Source organism: Heptranchias perlo, chromosome 31 (assembly GCF_035084215.1).
Source record: "Heptranchias perlo isolate sHepPer1 chromosome 31, sHepPer1.hap1, whole genome shotgun sequence".
In the NCBI taxonomy this organism is placed as follows: Eukaryota; Metazoa; Chordata; class Chondrichthyes; order Hexanchiformes; family Hexanchidae; genus Heptranchias; species Heptranchias perlo.
This window is the reverse complement of record NC_090355.1, coordinates 26230481-26250881: the sequence shown is the minus strand read 5'-3', so window position 1 is coordinate 26250881 and position 20401 is coordinate 26230481. Positions and strand designations below refer to the sequence as shown.

The following is a 20401-nucleotide window of genomic DNA, read 5'->3' as shown; positions in this document are numbered from 1 at the left end:
TCAAGAAACAGAATTACATTAAAGAGCAAATCTTTTGTCATCCTATTGTAAGTAGCTTGTTATTTCCATTTATGATTCTCACAGTTTCTGGAAATAACAGAAACCAAATACCACTTCTGTCAAAATGTCAGTTTGTCACTTTAAGTTATTTTAACATCTTCTGAAGACAAAGACCATCAGTTGTATTATCTCAAAGGCTGTTGCTACACAGATGAAAATAATTTGGCTACGTGGTTAGCTCGGTGAAAATGCAACGACATGTACAACATAAGAACAGACACGTAATTGAAATGAAATGTATAGTTTACAAATATTGGATGATCACACAAATTACTGTCTAAGAAATAGAGGACCTAAAATTAACAGGGCACAAAATGCTCGCTGGATCCTTCAATCAGTTAAAAGTCCGCCTGACTATGTTCATGATACTCATAACACTTCTTTACCTTTGACCCAAGTAGCCATCAGTATATTGAATTTCTGCAGCATGCAGTATTGCATTTTTAGGATGTGTTTGGTACTACTGATTTTAAAGAATTTAGTGAGTATTTGTACAGTCAGCACATCACTATATAAAGGTAGTGATTAAACACCAAATAATGGAGTCCTAAGAGTAACAGCAAGGCAGGATTCCAACCAAGGGATCTGGATGACATAAATGTAAATGTGAAGCAGGAGTGAATTCCAAACAACTGAACCACGAGATTAGAAACAGTTTGAAATTGCTCCCACATATGTACTTTTAGCACTTTTACGTAATAATGTGTATGTGATATATATTTTATATATAGAACGCGTACTTTTGCACAGCGAAGAGGTTTATTCATTTTTTATTCAGAAATAAGAATAAAAGATAGTCTTTTCTTTTATTCTTGCCTTATTCTTATTCTTGCCCTAGTTGCCCTTTAACATCTTGTTATTGCCTTGGGTACTTTCCCCCAGTTCACTCCAACTGATCGCCTACAAGATTATTTGTAATGGCTTTAACTTTTTGCAACATTCCCGGTCTCCCTCACACTAATATTGTGTACCAGACCCTCCATGCCCCTCCCCGCCCCATGAATGAGTTTAGCATGTTCCTAGAACCCTCACCCAATACCCCACTGATATTAATTACAGGACGGCTTCTCCACCTCCCACCCAGCTGAAAATTTGCTTGTCTACTCTCTGAGATAGTTTCTCTGCATTTTCTCCAGATTCCCCTCCCTGATCACCTTTCACTCCTCTCCCCAGCCCTCTCATCCCACTCCCCCACGCCCTGGAGAAAATGGTTAACTATAAGCAACTTCAGGAGATAGATGTTAGATTAAATTTAATGTAGAGAAAAGTGAGATGTTACATTTTGGGAGAAGGAATAAGGAGAGAAAATATGCACTAAATGGTAAAACTTTAAAAGTAGCAGAGGAGACTTAAGGGCTCAGAAACACAATTCTTCAAAAGTGGAAGGACACATTGATAAAACTGTAATAAAAAACATATGGGATCCTACGTCTTATAAATAGGGGTGTAGAGTACAAAAGAAAAAAGGTAATGCGAATTTTATACAAATCGTTGGCTAGGCTGCATTTTTGGGGGCCTTCCTTTATGAAAAATATCAAAGCCATGGAGAGGGTACAGAAGAAATTCACTAGGTTAATACGCAGGGATGAGAGGCTTTAATTACGAGGAGGCTAGAGAAACTGAGATTCTTTTCATTAGAATGGAGAAGGTTAGGAGAGATCTGGTGGAGGTATTCAAAATTATGAACAGTTTTCATAAGATAAACAGGGCAAAATTATTTGAATATTTGAACAAGAAAATTGATACAGCTATGGGGAAATTTTCCAGGCACGGCAATGGAACTATTGTGCCAGTACTAACACGATGGGCCAAATAGCCTCGTTCTGTGCTACAAAATTCGATGATTTTAACTGACAGTTTCCAAAGTTAAATGTCGCTTTCTAGCAATCTGAATGGACAAAAGTGATTATGTGACTGTTTTGCGAGTGATGCTTTTGAAGATTGGCATTAGTTCATGAGAACATAAAGGTTGTGAAGAGTCTCCTTATCATTTGTCCAGGGTGTAACCGCTGCTCATTAGACTCTGGTAATCATGCACATGTTTCCCTGGTAACTGCTGCTCATTAGTCTCTGGTAACCATGCACGCCCAGTGCAACATCAAACACTCCCAGTTCAGGTTTCTAGACCCATCTTTTGTTTCTTTACTTGTCATATTTCCACTCTCCCTGCCTTGCACCATCATCGCTTTTGTCATTTAATCACTCCTGCCCTTCACCCTATCACAGACCTTCCCATTTGATCGTTCCTCCTCTCTTTCGCCTCCCCCTTTCCCTGGCTCTGTACTTGCTTAAAAACTGTTAAATATTTACTCTTTCAGTTCTGTTTCTCTCTCCACAGATGCTGCCTGACCTGCTGAGTATTTCCAGCATTTTCTGTTTTTAGTTCAGGTATAGATTGAGTTGAGGTAGATGCAGCATAAAGCTCCCTCCAATTTGACTCCAGTTTCAGAAGAGCATCCCACTGCACTTGTGTAACATTTCCATTTCCACTGCAACCTTCTCCAACTTAGATTGTTTAACTAGTGCTGAATTAGGTGTGTTTTTTTCCCTGTGAATTCATGCCCACTTGGAACTAGGGGATAAAAATTCCACTTTGGCTAAATTGCACCACCTGGGTCCAAGATTCTCCCCCCTCTGTTAAAACTGATGGTTGGAAAACCACGGGCTGGCAGTAAATAATTTCGCAATGTGCTTCCGGCATGCCCTGGGAACACAAAAACAGAATTGTTACCCCCTAATTAAAACTGCCATAAAATCATTTCATTCGGACCTTTAGAGCTACCTGAGATATTTGTTCCTTCAAAACCTGTAGTGAACCCTAAGGTGAAAGGTTTGTACTATGGCTGTACTTACAGGTTCGTAATAAGGAAATAATTAATCGTTCACATGCTTGTCAATTCATTTTTGGAAACAGCGAGGAACTAGTTAGAGCTTACTGTCCTTTCAGCTTTTGAACCTACGTTCAAATCCAGCCCAGATCAATAGCATGAATGTTGGCTTTGTCCGATGTCTGTAAGGTTCCTAACTGAAATAAGTTTGGTCAGCGTGAAGCCAGTTCCTGCTGAATCTTCTGTGCTTGGGGATAAAGACAAAGAAGATAGATGTTCACTCTGCACTTAAATTGTGTTGTACCTGCACAATGCTGACACTGAGTGCCTGAAATGGGAACATCCCTTGTATCTAACCATGTAGTAAGCATTAGAATTTGGTGGAACAATTAAGTTTACAATCAATCTGCATGACCTTACATATAGACCGTCATAACGAGAGTTCTGATTTAATTTTCATTCAGATTGTTTCCTCAAGCAAGGGAGGCTGGACTTTGCATTATTAGACTATGAGCAAGCTCACGACTTGGATCCTCAGGATTGGCGAATACAGATCCGCATCGCTGCATTAAACAACGAGAAAGGACTTATGGAATATCAGAACAGGTAGCAGTATTTTCCCTTCGCCAATATGATGAATGTCCCTTCTGTGCATGTAGTGATCAGGTTGCCAGGTGAAATGTTTTCCACTTTGCAGTTAGTAAAAGCAAGGTGCAATCTCAAGTTACTTGCAATGTAAATCTATCAAAGGTAATGCAGCTACCATTCCCCCTTTTCTCATGTTGATGAACATTTCTTTGCATCTTGGAACAGAATTAAAGATCCCTGGATCAGGCATTTTATTTTAAACTGATTACATTTCCCTTCATTTTTTTTTGAACCAGGAACTACCAGCAGGCTGAGAAGCATTTTACCAGTGCCATTAAGAACAATCCACGTGTGTCCCAGTACTACCTGCACAGGGCTAAAACACGAGAGATTCTGAGGAATGTGACAGAATCCCAGGAAGATGCAATCACGTCATTGTTGTTGGATATAAGAAACAAACAGGTAAAAATTCAGATCAGCTAGGCCAAGCTACTGAATGATGTCCATGAGTGGTTTAGAAAATTGTAATTTCATCATCATCAGCATCCTAATACCATTAGCTGATGATGATGAAATTACAATTTTCTAAACCACTCATGGACATCATTCAGTAGCTTGGCCTAGCTGGTAAAAATGATGTGGAGATGCCGGTGATGGACTGGGGTGTACAAATGTAAGGAATCTTACAACACCAGGTTATAGTCCAACAGTTGGTAAAAAGAAAGACTTGCATTTATATAGCGCCTTTCTTTCATGACCTCAGGACATCCCAAAGCACTTCACTATTGTAATGTAGGAAATGCAGCAGCCAACTTGCGCACAGCAAGGTCCCACAAACAACAATGTGATAATGGCCAGATAATCTGTTTTTTTTAGTGATGTTGGTTGAGTGATAAATATTGCACATGACACCGGGGAAAATCCCCCTGCTGTTGAGCACTCTCAACTCTGATCAGAAGGTTGTGGGCTCCAGCCTCACACCAGCACCTGAGTACAGAATGAAGGTGGATATTCCAGGGCTGTACTGAGGGAGTGCTGCACTGCTGTAGGTGCCCCTCCTTCAGATGATATATTAAACTACAGACCCTGTTGGGGGAATTTTAACCCCCCAGTTCGGGCGGGGGTTAAAATTTAAAAGTCGGAAACCCGACCCCAACCCGCCCACTTCCAGTTTTAACGAAGGTGGGTTGGGGGCCCAACGATTAACCTGCTCTCCGGAGGTGGGTCCGTCTTTAAAATATTTTAATGGGGATGCTTGCCTCAAATTTAACCTCTGTTTTGCATTTAATTCCTGGGGGCCGGGTTTTCCGGGCCTCAGGAAACCTGGCAGCTGAAGGGAGGCGAGAACAGCTGGATGGAACAGGTAAGTGCCTTTCCAGCACTGCTTCTGGCCAGGAGGAGCAGGACTGCTTCATCCTGGCCCACAAAGCTACCCTGTAAACCAGCCCGCGATCAGACCCTTCAATCAGCCGACCCCCGCCACGATCAGACCTCCAGTGCCCAACTGTCCAACTCCCCCCGCCCCCGACCTCCGATGTCCAACTCCCCCCACCCCCTACATCCGCTGTCCAACTCCCCCCGACCTCCAATTCCAACTCCCCCCCCACCCCCCCACCCGATCTCCAGTTCCAACTCCACCACTGACCTTCGATTCCAACTTCCAACTTCCCCCCGCCGATCTCCTCCCGGCATTGGACCACCCCCCCCAATCCTCTCCTCCCAGCCCGCAATCTTCTCTCCGCACCCCCCCCCCCCCCCCCCCCCCCACGATGTTCTCCACTACCCACGATCTCTCTCTCCCTCCCTCCTCTTTGCTCTCCGGCTGCGGCCTAGTGCCGCAGGCTTTCCCGCCCTTCAGCCAGCCGGCCTCTCAATCTAGCTGGCTGCGGGCGGGAAACCGATTGGAAAAATTTAACACCGGTCCCGTTGTTACATTTGGCAGGACCTCCGGGAAATCCATAATATTGGATTTCCTAGCCGCTAAACCACCCTCCCACTCCCTTCCCGCCTCCCTGTTATTATCGGGGGCTGTAATATCTGTTAAGGTAGACATTCCGCACCCATGAGGACGGCCTCAACTGGGATCTTGGGTTCATGTCACGCTACACGTAACCCCACCAGCGAACAAATGTTATCTGTTTTTAATATAACGGGTCGTTTGCTGTCTTTCTCTTCCTTCCGGATGTTTCTATGTTTCTGCCTCTCTCTCTGGTTTTTTTTGGTTGTTTGTATATTCGGTGGCCTTGTAGGTAACACCTCTCTGTCTGCACACTGTGATTGCCTTGGCAACGGGCAGTTGGAAAGACTATCTGTAATCACCAGGTATTGTTCTATGATTTATAAATGCGAGAGGTTCGAGGATTTCATTTCCACATTCACCTGAGGAAGGGGGAAGCCTCCGAAAGCTTGTGAATTTCAAATAATATTGTTGGACTATAACTTGGTGTTGTAAAATTGTTTACAATTGTTAAGGTAGATGTTCAACATTCCATAGCACTGTTTTAAAAAAAGACCATGCTGTCTGCAAAATGGCTTCCAGGTTTGCCTGCATAACGTGGAGATGCCGGTGATGGACTGGGGTTGACAATTGTAAACAATTTTACAACACCAAGTTATAGTCCAGCAATTTTATTTTAAATTCACAAGCTTTCGGAGGCTTCCTCCTTCACATCGTTCACCTGACGAAGGAGGAAGCCTCCGAAAGCTTGTGAATTTAAAATAAAATTGCTGGACTATAACTTGGTGTTGTAAAATTGTTTACAATTGCCTGCATAACAACAGTGAGTGGACTTCAAAAGTAATTCCTGTGAACAGCTCTGGGACATTTCTCAGAGACATGATAAGGCACCGTATTAACACAAGTCTTCCTTTCTAACACTCACGTTGGTTTTTGTAGTTTTCATAATTTGTTCATGTCAAATTGATATTGTAAAGTACAACTTATTTTTTAAAAAAGACATCATGCTTGATTGGTAAATAGTCTATTCTTGTTCCAATCTTTATCTATTTCCTGTGTTTTATTTGAAAAATTCTAAGTACACCACTGAAATTAGGCTTTTATTTATTTAACTATTTTAAGGTTACAGCTTGCTCCAGATATTTTGGTCTTGTGTCCAATGCAGAAGTCAACTTCCACAAGCAAGTTTCTCCCTATGAACCGAAACATGACCTATGTGTAAAGTATTTTGGGATATCAGGCTACAGGGTAAACAATTAACCAGTTTTACTGTTAAGGTATTTACCGGAAATAATACAGTATCTCTCCATACTCTCCCAGCCTGTCCAACCAACAGCAAATACCACGTTAACGTACCACAAGACTCAGACTGAAAACTATGAATCAAATTTATAATGAAGAAAATTAACAGAAACAAGATTAAAACAAACAAGTGAAGACTCCTTTAACACTTCTCTGTTGTATTTTAAACAACTTGGACCTCATCTCCTCGACGTAAAGGAATCCTTTGTTAGTCTTCCTGTATTATATCCTTCTCTTTTCATCTGATACAAAAGACGATAGAGATTGTTCACAAGTAATCAGAGTTCACCTAAAGTTAAACACCTCTTGTAGTGACAAGCCCATCAAACAAATTAGATTTTGCAGGTATCAGGGTTGTCTCTCAGAAAACAGCAAAGCAATTCATACACCTTCGGATACAGTCAAAATACAAAAGAGTGGCTTGCAGGACCCGCTGAGGTAATTATAAAGGCTATTGAGAGTATGATAGCTTGCTGATTAATATTAACTATTTCTCTTGCCATTGTTTCTTCCATCACTTGTTAAGCAATCCTCATTAAAAGAGGTCAGAGATTAAAAATTAAACCAGGAAAAACTTCTTCACTCTGTGAGAATGTGAAATGCACTGCCCCAGTCGGGAGATAGATACTTATTTGGGAAATAACGGTATTAAAGGATAGGAGGAAATGTAATTAAAAGATAGAACTGCCATGACTAACAAAATTGGAGAAGCAGGCTCAATGGGCTGAATGTTGAGCACTCCCTTTGAAGCAGAATCTATATATCACACAGGAATGTAGATGTACTCCATCCCCTCACATACATACAGCTGCTTTTAGCCAACTGCCCAGAAAAAACATTTTATAAAAACAACAAGATTTTAGACACGTCGGGGGTTATATTGGATAACCCCGAAACCGGGCACGGGGGTTGCGGTGCGCGATTAACCCACGCCTGGTCGGTGAGATGCAGGCAGCACGTAACATTTGTGGCTAGCACCACGTAAAAGCAGCCTGCACCTCTTATTTGCAAAATATAAGATACGGGTCCGCACAGAATCTGAACAGAGATCAGACATCACACACGCAAAACACAAATGCAGATCCCGTCCCTATGTTTACAAACTGTTGAGTTATGTTAAAACATTGAATAATGGTTGCACAATACTAAATCCCACATCCTCCAATCTGCACGCCAGACCTCACCAATCCGCTGATCTGAGTTTGTACCAGGCCTGCGAGAGAGCGTGCATCAAGGTTCTCTGATGATGAGGTCTTGGTGCAAGAGGTGAACAGAAGGAGGGGCATCCTATATCCACAGTGGGGCAAGAGGCCCTCCAGACATTTACTCCCGAGGCAGTGGGAGACAAAGTTAATGCCAGGCGTGCTGGAACATGAACGTGGTTGTTGTAGGGGTCTTCCGCGCACTACGTCGTGCGAACCGCTCGCTACAAAGTACCACGCCTGAGTCAGGAGAGTCGTACAGAGATTTTATTCTCAAGCATGCAGGGGAGCACGTTATGGCAATACGCCACCAACGTCTCTCAGAGTACATACAGAGTCACAGCTTCATACAGGTGTACAAACAACTTTTGCACCCACCCCCCTTTGACCACATAGTGCAACGGTTAGCAGTAATCGTAACTGACTCAACGTCTCATAATAACAGCTCCTGTTTTAAGTTTTGATAAAACTTGTTTTTCACAGTTATTTTGGTTAACTTGCTGACACTGCACTTGTGATTGACTTACTTACAAGACACTTTAGCCTGCTTTTTCCAATCTTGACATACAAGTTACAACATTTTTCCGTTATGCCTTGCAGTTACACTGGTAGCCTCATAATAGTATGCATTTAAAGATTATTTTCTACCCATTTCACATTATCATTAATATCGCAAATCCTCATTTTAGCTGCCATAGCTGGCACAATAATCCTTCCTTTTGGCCCTGGGTCTGACCCCGGATGGCAAACCCCTGGACGTTTCCCCTATGCCTTTCTGATCGCCAATCGGTAGTCATAAGGTTCACCTCCCTATACATTAGGACTCTTATGGTTTTGCCTGATCCTATTAATCTGGTCCAAGAAGACCCTACACTATTCCCTCCTTTTCTAAATTATTTTGTGCGGGTCGTGCCTTCTTGTTTTATAGCCTTCGCCCGTTTATACTTGTTACAAGCCATACACAGGAGAATCAATACAAACAACAGTTGTACCACAACCAATACGTGAGATTAACCTGATCCATGGATGGATCTGGATGTTTAGTCCCCAGTCCCATAGGTCATCCCACCACGTGGTGACCTTAATTGTCTCAATGTCCTTCTTGATGTTCTTGTTCTTCTGTTGGAGCATGTAGTACATCTTCTGGGATGTCGCAAACTTCTTGCGCATGTCCACCAGATGTTCTGGTAACGGGGGCACTTCATACCCAAATACGTTGATGTAGTCCGGCAGTTCCTCCTTTAGCTCTTCAGACACTTGTATTGAGGTGGATTCTCGTCGATGTATGTCCACCAACTCCTCGTGTCCAATTCTCACTGGTATCTCCGGTGTGAAACAGAATCCCGGACTGGGGATCTCACATGTTAAGTCTGCGTACTCAAAAGTTTTCTGGTTAGTGGTGACACAGTATTCCCCCTTGTTCACATAAGCGGCCTGAGTCGGCTTCAGGTCAGCTTTGATAACTTCCATGGTACAATTGATTCCCTCGCTTGTTACATTAAACTCACACCCAGCAAGCGGGTCAAAACTTATTTTGTGTGGACAGACGGTTATTCCATGTCATGTCACACATCCCACCAATCTAGTCCCTATCAGACTATCCTTGTATGTTACAGCATATGGCAATACTTTGAGGTAAGCTATAAACATTCTGTTCTTGATGAGCCCTATATTCTGGATTTGATATACTTCTCGGGGCTGAGTTGTTTGTGGAGCCATAACCGGTATGGCTAAGACCAGTCCCAGTAGCCCTCCCTGGCCTATCCTACATTCCAGCTGTGTGGGGTATACCCGCACCATTCCTCTAAGTTGGCATCCAGTCAGCTTCCCACGCTGGCTAGGTAAATCAATCAGCTGTTTGTTACAAATCCATAGGGGCACCTTGCCCTCCTTTATCTGGGCTAGGTTTTCTCTTGTTTGTTCCACCACCCAGTTCCCAAATGTACTACAAACATCGTTTGCATACCGGCCCCCCAGCCATAGAGTGTTACCACTCCGGTCCCAGAGACCCCCTCACTCAGGAGCTCTCCCCCACCGCCGTTCAGCCGCCAAGTTGCACCAGTTCTACTGTTTCGGTCAATGGCCCAACCAAGTTTTGGGTCAAATATTGTCCATCCACCATGTTCATATGGATAGACCAGTACTGCCCCATCTGTCACATTGGGGGCATGTATCTGGAACCTACTTGGCATAAGGGATCTATGCCTGCTACCTCCGCGGCCTCCGGGACATGTTAGGACCAGACTCAGGATCAGGTTTGGGGACCCCCACGCCGCTCCGCTGAAGACACTGATTAACCGCAAATGACAATAAACAGTTTCATATTTAACACATTAGCACAAATCAACACAGAGGAACGCAAGGAGAGAAAGAGTGTTAGAGTGTTGGTTCGTTCAGTAGTTCAGGCACCTACTCGTTGCCCTGTTCACTCTGTAGGAGGAAACAGATGGTTTGTCTTTGTTAGTCCCCACTTGTGCCTTAACCTGCGACCAATGTTTCCATCTTTCCCCTTGTTTATTCATATTCAAACATACACATGTGTCACTGGTCATCAGCACTTGAAAGGGTCCCTGCCACCTCGGAGCGAAACCTGGTTTTTCCGGTGTGTCCCTATACATCATCGAGGAGCCAACAGCAGGCACCTGATCGGGCGGCCCCTTTTGTCGTTCGAGATCCGCATTATGTGTCTGTTCCCTAGCAGCTTTCCTTTGGTCCTTTAAGTAGTTGCACAACTCAACAACATATTTCCTAATTCTATCCTTGAGGGGTCCGGTATCTGTGATCACATCAGTGGTGATCACAGATAGCCCTCCCAGTCATAAGCTCGTACGGGCTTAACCCGGTCACCCTGTTTGGGGTAGCTCTTAATCTCATGAGGATGAATAGCAGTACGTCCACCCATCCTTTGCCTGTCTCTTGTATGGCTTTAGCTATGGAGGTTTTCAATGTTCGATTCATTCGCTCCACCATTCCTGTACTCTGCGGGTGGTACGATATGTGGAAACGCTGCTGTATTCCTAATAATTTGCAGGTCAGTTTTAACACCTTACCTGTGAAGTGTGTCCCTTGATCCGAGTCTATTTCTAACGGCATGTCCTATCGTGGTGTTACCTCAGTTACTAATATCTTTGCTACCGTATCTGCTGTGCAATCCTGAGTCGGGAATGCTTCTACCCACCTAGTAAAGTGATCCATGATTACTGGACAATACGTCCTGCCATGGCTGTTCACTAATAGTCCAGTAAAGCCGATTTGTAGGTTCTCCCATGGGCCTCTGGGCCGGGGTTGATTACCCATCTTTACTTTGATTGGCCTTCCCAGGTTGTGTTGTGCACATATTATCATTGTTGGCAAAATTTTGCTACATCTCTACCCATGCCTGGCCACCACCAATCCTTACGAATGTGATGGAGCATGGCATCCCTACCCCGATGGGCCTCACCGTGGTAAATGTTCATAATATTTTGTCGAATACATTATGGGGCGACTACCCTACCATCCGGTCCCTTCCAGATGCCGTCGGGGAAGCCCGGTTTGGCTCCTTTCTGTTTCCATTCTTGTTTTTCTACTGGACTAGAGTCCCCAAGTAACTTGGAGATATCACATTCCTCTGGGCCTATGACATCATAGTCCATTATGTTGGGGACATTGATCTGTCACCATTCTCACCTTTTACTCCCATCAGCCAAAGTCTCCATGTGCCCCCAACATTCTTCCCATGACCCATCTTCTTTAATATCAGGCCATCCTAATACTGGGGAACAACCCTCGGGTCTGGTGGTTATGCCTGCATCTTTAGCTGCCTCATCTGCATGTTGGTTGCCCTTTTGGATCCAATCTATAATCTTCTGATGGGCTCAAACCTTTACAACGGCTGCCTCAAGGGGCATTTGGGAGGCCTTCACTAGGTCCATAATGAGGCATGTATGTTTAATATTATCCCCCCACTCCGAGGTGAGAAAGCCTCTACGTGCCTATGCAGCCATATAGTCGTGTACTATCGGCTCTCCGTAAAGATGTTTACTCTCTTGTCTTTGGCCCATTCTAAAGCCTTTGTTAAAGCCGCTATTTCTGCTACTTGGGCTGATTGTCGCCCCTCCAGTCTCCCTGAGCACACCTGTGTGCCATCCTGTAACACAACCGCCCACCCTGTGTGTGGTATGCAGTCTACAAACCGTCACGACCCGTCCACAAACAGATTGATCACCTTTCCTTCTAGTGGCATATCCTTAACGCCACAACTCTGCTCCTGCTCTACCTCAGTCCTGCATGTATGTTCCTCTCCTTCTGTCACAATACCTGACGCGGGGTTAATTCCTGTGTCCTTTACAATCATTACGGACTTATCTTTGGGTATTAGTACTGCTTCCTATGCTGCTCTCCTGCTACTTGACACCGTTCTTAACCTCCCTGTGTTTAATAACTCCACTAGCGTATGTTGGGTGTGTAAGATCAACCGCCCTGCCACGACTGTGGGCTCACAGACTCGCACCGCCCACGCGGCACAATCTAGTGCTGCTACTCAGCGTCTGAGCCCGGCCGCTACGGTTGACTGTTGGGTCGAGTAGTAAGCTACTGGTCATCTCCTATCACCATGAGTTTGAGTTAGGACCGCATTGTAGCGCACCTCGTCAATATCACAGTGTAAGTGAAAGGGTTTTTCCATATCGGGTAGCCCCAGTGCTGGTGCGGTCAGGAGGGCTCGTTTTATGACAGTGTATGCTCTTTCCTGTTCAGGTCCCCATTCCACCCTTTCAAGAGGTGGGTTCCCTCCTTTACTAGCCCCTGTATTGGTGCTATCATATGGGTCCAAGTCAACCTTTTCTATTGCCCGGTGCATTACCTGGTGGAAGATCGCAGGGCTGTTGTGGAACCCCTGGGGTAAATGGGGTGTGGGTTTCGGTAACGTATGCGCCATTGCCTCCTTGTGCGGGTACATTCTGAATACTAATAGGGGCCACTGGTGCCGTCGGCCCTGATCTGCGTATGACGGCAGCTGATCAGACCAGCTGTTTTCGCAGTTATACTCGGCGGCTTCCTCTCCTAGACTGGGCCAGTTAACATCGTCCCTGGCCTTATAATAACTCAGTAATAATTTAGGCTGAGGGGCCTTACTTTGTTTTAATCGCAAGCCGCGTGATTCATATTCCATAACCTCCTTTCCCTTCTCTACTTTGGCTCGTTTAGTCTCTACGTCCTTAAGTCTGGTCTCTAAGTTTTCAATTATTACTTTATCTTCTTCAACCTGTCTCATCTTTTGTTTACACGTTTCGCTCACTTGTTTATAACACTGACACAGGATTGCTACCCCTGTGTCTTCCTTGTCCTTTTTCCGTGTATCCCACCATTCTTTGTGCCTGCCTGGTTCCCAGTTCTCATCCCATCCCTCTTTCTCCATTTTTAAGTAATTTCTTATGTTTATCCAATAGCATTTGAGTTATAGACCCGTCCGGCACGTCTTTCAACTCTTTACCAGCCGACATATTCTCGGTTATATCAAAACCGTCAATTCCGAAGTACGTCACGAGTAGTAAAACGTTGCGTTCGGCGACTACGTTCCCGAACCACACAAATATGCCAAGACTCCCTAGGCCCGTTGTGCGTCCACAACACTGTGTCACGGTCTCTTGCCTGCACTCTCGTGGCACTTAGGTTTCAGATCTCCGAGATGGGTTTTACCCATACCGTTCCGTCAAGGGTTAGCAAAACAAGTCTTACTCACCCGAGATGGACTGAAACACGGCACCAATCACCAGAGATCCTGCCGACTATGCCAATTGTTGTAGGGGTCTTCCGCGCACTATGTCGTGCGGACCGCTTGCTACGAAGTACCACGCCTGAGTCAGGAGAGTCGTACAGAGATTTTATTCTCAAGCGTGCAGGGGAGCACGTTATAGCAATCCGCCACCAACGTCTCTCAGAGTACATACAGAGTCACAGCTTCATACAGGTGTACAAACAACTTTTGCACCCACCCCCCTTTGACCACATCGTGCAACGGTTAGCAGTAATTGTAACTGACTCAACGTCTCATAATAACAGCTCCTGTTTTAAGTTTTGATAAAACTTGTTTTTTCACTGTTATTTTGGTTAACTTGCTGACCTATGCTGACACTGCGCTTGTGATTGACTTACTTAAAAGACACTTTAGCCTGCTTTTTCCAATCTTGACACACAAGTTACAACATTTTCCCATAATGCCTTGCGGTTACACTGGTAGCCTCATATTAGTTAGCATTTAAAGATTATTTTCCACCCATTTCACATTATCATCAATATCGCAAAGCCTCATTTTAGCTGCCATAGCTGCCACAACAATGGTGCTGTGCAGTAAGAAGTTCAATGCTTTGACACGAGTGGTCAAGGTGAGTGAGGTCAACCGTCAAATGGCACCGCCTACCAACTGCACCACCGGCCACATCCACTGCTCCATACACTATAACCCCCATCACCCACATACCAACAAATTCTTTCAATCAGATGCTTCCTCTCGCCCTCACATATTACCACTGTTGCAAACCGCACACCCACAACTCACAGGTCACTCACACTGGCAGCTATTCAACCTTGGGTGGCACATCACCCAAACATCTTGCAGGACACCGACACATGTCCCGCTTTCTTGCAGAAGAAGTTGGCGCATAACAGGAGGCAGCAAGTGGCAGTGGCTCCATGGAACATGAACCTGCTGTCATCTCTCAGGATAACAGCATTCCTGTCCCACCTCTGCCACTCTGCCAGTGCACATGCTGGTTGCCTATCAGTAGCCAGCCCACTCCCTGTAGAATATTGAAACTTTATTATAGGAACATAGGAAGATAGAAACAGGAGTAGGCCAATTAGCCCCTCGAGCCTGTTCCTCCATTCAATGAGATCATGGTTGATCTGTGACCTAACTCCAAATACCTGCCTTAGCTCCATAATCCCTTAATACCTTTGGTTAACAAAAATCTATCAATCTCAGGTTTAAAATTAACTGTTCAGCTAGCATCAACTACCATTTGCAGAAGAGCGTTCCAAACTTCTACCACCCTTTGCGTGTAGAAGCATTTCCTAACTTCACTCCTGCAAGTCCTGGCTATAATTTTTAGGCTATGTTCCCTAGTCCTAGTATTCAAGCATAGGAGACCTCCAAAAACAGGTACAAATGCATCAGCAGCCAGAAGCAATAATCCAGCAGCTAACCTGTAAATCCTGCATGATCCCTTTAAATTGTGCTGGTGGGGGGTCCTCCATGCCACTTAGAACCTGTTTAGCTGTGCGAGGTTAAGACAGTGCGTTGGCTGGAGCGTTGAGTTCCAAAATTGCATCTGTCCCTTTAAATCAGCATTACACACTGATCTACCGCATATTCTCCCAACTGTACATGCTGCTGGCGTTCATTATCTGCGCGTGCGCGAATGCCTTTACCAAGATGACGTCCGGTGCACATCACGCGAGTAGTGTGCCCACGCATTCCGGACGCCATTTTTAGGTCATTAGGCGGCCATGTAGTGCTAAAACGAGTGCAATGCAGACCAATTTATTGCCCATAAGGTCATGTTTTGGTTCATAGGGAGTGAGGGCTTGCCTGTGGACTTTTAAAAATGTGTAATATCTAAAACTGAACAGACCTCTGTTCTGATTCTGAATATTTAAATAATTCTAGTAAATTCCTTCTTGAACTGGATCTGTTGTTCATTCACATTAGGAAATTGCATTGACTGTAGAAAGGCAGATATGTGAATTTAAATCTTGGTTAATGCTCTTCCTTTGTTTGAATCTATCCATATAAATTTATGGCAGTAAATAGGTTAATTCCTCTCTATATTTTCTTCTCTTTAGATTATTCCCCTTCTAATGCACCTCTTCCCTGGAAAATCTATGGATGAGATTATGGCCAGTAAGGTTGTCGAATCTACAAGAGCAAAGTTAAATGCTAACCTCCATGTCTGTGCATCTTGTGCCATGAAAGTATTTCAGCAAAGGTACGACACTGGGTTTCATAATGGTTACAAGTAGATTGAAGTTATTCCAGAGCTCCAAATACACTTCTGTGTGCTCTTCCTCTCCCCTGCATCGTCATTGAGCTGGAATCATTGCACTGTTTCCTACTCAAATTCATTCTTCCTCAGCATCTCAACACTATGGAACCCCTCACCTCTCTCAATCTTCCATTCATCCTACAATCTTTAGGCTTTTGAAATCCAAGTTTGGTGTAACCAAATCGCTATTTGATTGATCTTGGCTTTTTTTCAACCATGCTGTTGCCCTGCACTACGGGCCCTGGTCCAACCTTTCACTGATGCTAGTCACTTATTCCCTACTGTCGTCTTGCATCTTCCTCAACTCGGCCATGCGATGGGAACAATGTCAAATTACATCTTATATAAATTTTTGCATTTGATTCAAATTAATTATTCATATAGATCGTTATTAAGAGCTTAGATAGTGTCAGTCTGTGAAGTTTCATGATCCCTAATTGAACATGTGTGAAGGTTTTTTATTGATTTGTTCTTGGGTGACACTGGCAAGGCAGTATTTACTCCCCCAAGAGCATTAAGAGTCATCCACGAAAGGGGGGACAGAAGTCACACATAGGCCAGGTTCCCTACCCTTAAGGACCCTAGTGATCGAGTTGGGTTTTTTATAACAATCCAGCTGTTTTCACTATCATTTTCGAGTGTTAGCCCACAAATTACCAGATTTTTGAGTTTAATTTCACAACTTAACCTGGTGGGATTTGAACCCACAACCTCTGGGTTGCTAGTTCAATACCATAAACACTACTGTACCTACAGATGCTTTAGTCATTACATTACATGGATATTAAGTGCACAGGCTATTGCTTTCTAGCAGGGATTTCCTGTAGGATAATGTAATTCATGCTGGGAGTAAAAACGCTGGTTTGAACAATTCAGAGAAATCCTCCCATGGTCTAATTTCCGTTTGGCAAACTGCAAACTACTGACATCGTTCCCCTCCCAGATAATAAGGTATTTTGGAAATGAACTCTTCCCTACCCGTTCCTTAAATGCGGATATCAGTCACTTGAAGACTGTGTTCTAACATTGTTAAATGTATTGGGCTTCTTATCTTGTTCTATGTTTATATCAAACAGGGCAGTAACAACTGCATTGGCAATTCCCTTTTGTAATAATACGTTTCTATTGGGGTTGATAGCGCCATGTGTATCAAATTGGACCCATCTTACTTCAAGTCTTCCTATTGGGTACTCATCACATGGTTACCCTAATTCCTTCTAGAGCCACTGGATTCTGATCATCACATGGTTACCCTAATTCCTTCTAGTGCCACCAGATTCTGATACTACGGGTGTACATGTTCTATCTTGGGTGCAGGGATGTATTTCAAACCCCTTCCTCGCCGCGATTTGTAACTCCTTCCCACCAATCACCAGCTTTACAGCAAAACGAACACAGGTGAAATATCTCGATACAAAGATTAAACTTAAAAATATAAATATATATATTTTCAGCTCTGAAGCCACTCCCACGAATTGTTTAATGTAAATTGGAACAACTAAGATTTGAAACGTCCTGCCAATGGGTGTTTTTACTCCCCTAAACTAGTCAGCTTTATCAGGTGTATCAAACTTTTGTACACACCGTACACACGTTACAATGTCTGATTAACCAACTGTAACTTTTCAGCCTGCAGTGGCTTAATATTTTCATCAAACACTATTGCTCTGCTTTATGGAGCAAAGTTTTCGCAAATTCAACTGATTTTTTTTTTAAATGGGGAATAAAAATTCCTCATGCATTATAAAATGTGCAATACCATCATGCTGAAAATATTATACATATCTCCTTCCTCCCTTGACTTCTTGATTCCAATAAAACACTTCTTCCTAAATCAAAAAGTCACTTTCACCAGCATATAACTGCTGGATTCTTTACTTCTCCCCACTGACCAGAGGTATTTTTGTTCGGCCGCTAATTGTGAAGATCCATGTAAGCACCTGATAACAAGGTCTTCAACTTCTTCCAGACAAAGTTGCAAATATAGTTATGTATATAGAAGAGTGTCTGTAATAAATAATTAGTACAGTGATACAAGTCAACAAAACAGTCTCAGTTTCATTCTCTCTCACAGGGCTATTGAAACATTTATAAAGGGGGAATCTGTTTTGCCCTTTGGCATCTCAGTAAAATTTGTTCAAAATTTCATGTCCGATTCTGTCGGCTTGGCTCAGTGGCAGCACTGTTGCCTGAGTCAGAAGGCTGTGGGTTCAAGTTTCACTACAGACTTGAGCACATAATTTAGAATGATAATTCAGTGGAGTGCTGCATCGCCAGGAGTGCCGCTTCTGAAATGTTAAACTGAGGCTCATCTGCCTGTTCAGGTGGGCGAAAAGAGATCCCATGGCACTATCTGAACAAGAGCAGTTGAGGTGTCCTGGCCAATATTTATCCCTCAACACCACCACCATGAACAGATGAATTAGTCATTTATCTCATATGCTGTTTGTGAAACCGTGCTGTGCATAAATTGGCTGCCGCATTTGCCCACATAACAACTGTGACTACACTTTAAAAGTAATTAACTGTCTGTGTTGCACTTTGGAGCATCCAGAGGATGTGAAAGGTGCCATCTGAATGCAGACTTTCTTTTCAATTCTCATTACCAACATGGATCACATTTGTGAGACATTGGTCCACATTACTGTTGCTTCTTGTTGCATCATGTCCTATTACAGAATATAGGAGTACAAAATTATCAAGGTTCAAGAAACATTGGAAATTAGAAGAATTTATTTATTCCCCAGAGTAGTAGACTCCCAGCAAAACTATTAATGGCATCTGAAGGTGTGCCAGCTTGGCTTATTTGGTATCACTCTTACCTCTGGGTCACAAGGTGTTGTAAACAGACACTCCAATGCAGAATTGAGGGAGTGCTGTATAATTAAAGATGCTGTCCTTTGAATGAGACTTTAAAATTAAGGTCCTAGCTACCTTTTCTGGTGATCCCATTGCACCATAGAACGCAGGGAGTTCTCCCTCTGTCCCGACCAACATTCCTCTCTCAAACAATGTCACAAAAAAAGATTAAACAATCATTCATGATGTTTGCTGTTTGTGGGACATTGCTGTTAAAGAATGGCTTCTGTGTTTGCTTACATAACAATAGTCACTGCACTTAAAAAGCAAGTGCTTTGAGGGACTACATCAATTATTTTAAAAAATATATTAACTAACATTGAAAAATACCCAAGATAGATAAGTAGTCTAGAGAACACAACAGTTCCTGTGCTGTGCTGCTTGGACCATAGGAAGTTCACTTGTAAAATGCAAGCGCTCAGTGTTTAATAGTGTAGGTTGTAATATCAGGCTGATATTCTGCAGTTCCAGTAAGTAACTTTGGGGATTAGGGAGACATTTCAGAGAGCTTTATTTTCCTATATATTCAACTGTGATTACCTTCTCTCGGGAGGTTAAAATTGAGTAGCATCTACAATACAATAGGGCAAATTGTACAGTATCTTTGAAAAGATTTGGTCTGCTGGACTGAATTACGTTTTCTCATTCCTTACATTCTGTTATCTAATATACAAATAAAATCCTTTTAAAATTTACTGCATAATGGCTGTTATGTCCATGACATCATAATGAAGAAATAAGTTAAGCATATTTTAAGCAATATTTTCATTTTACATTTCTCATTTAGAATTGACTGAAATTTGAACTTCATTGTTTTACCTGTATTTCCAGAATATGTTCTTCATATTGCAGACATACATGAAATAGTAACAAGCAAAAGGGGAATTTACAGTTCTGACAGGGTTACTGAAGAAAGAAAACTGTGATTAAACTTCCTAACTCAGAAATGAGGAAGTAAATTAATTGGAGCTTTAACACTTTATTCTGTGTACATGCAGACAGACCATTCGAATACAACCAAAGCATCAGACCAATGAGATCTTTGGCACAAAAAAAGAAGCAAAGAAAGCAAAAAGTGGTTTCGCACCTTGCATAAACGAAACAGACCTGTATGAAGAAATTGTAGCCAGAAAGAAAAGGGTAAGGACAATTAGAACAGTCACTCTGAGAAAAGAGAACTAGTCTTATCACAACTTAGCAATTGTGGAAATAGCTACCATTGGCCACAAAAGGGTCATTAACCCTTAACAGCGTATTCACGCTTCCCTCTATGGTCACGAGTGAGAACAAGTCACATGGGCCGCAAGGTACTAGGTTCAATTCCTGGTCTATACTTTGCTAGCTCATCTCAACCAAGGCGTAATTAGGGGTACTACAATTGACGTTTCCCCTTGGCTACTGAGGGGAATAATTAGCCCGGATCCCCCCTCCTGATCACCATTTGGTGAGTCCCTCTGGAAAGTATATGGATGTCAGGTGAGAACAGGATGAGAGTTTGCTGTGATGACCTCCATGGTTGATAGCTTGTCCATCAATGTTTACCTGCACAAAGATCTTCTGGATTAGGTCCGCTTCTCCCTG

The 20401-nt window shown here is 43.2% G+C and overlaps 1 protein-coding gene across 2 annotated transcripts in view; it reads left to right on the top strand.

The window, feature by feature from the left end:
- Positions 1–20401, top strand: part of LOC137300602 (tetratricopeptide repeat protein 16-like) — a 51259-nt gene that overhangs the window by 27527 nt on the left and 3331 nt on the right. For both annotated transcript variants that reach the window (XM_067969772.1, XM_067969771.1), the window contains 4 exons: positions 3353–3494; positions 3773–3938; positions 15762–15904; positions 19819–19960. In XM_067969772.1, the coding sequence (XP_067825873.1) occupies positions 3353–3494; positions 3773–3938; positions 15762–15904; positions 19819–19960 (593 nt within the window). The remainder of the gene's footprint in view (positions 1–3352; positions 3495–3772; positions 3939–15761; positions 15905–19818; positions 19961–20401) is intronic.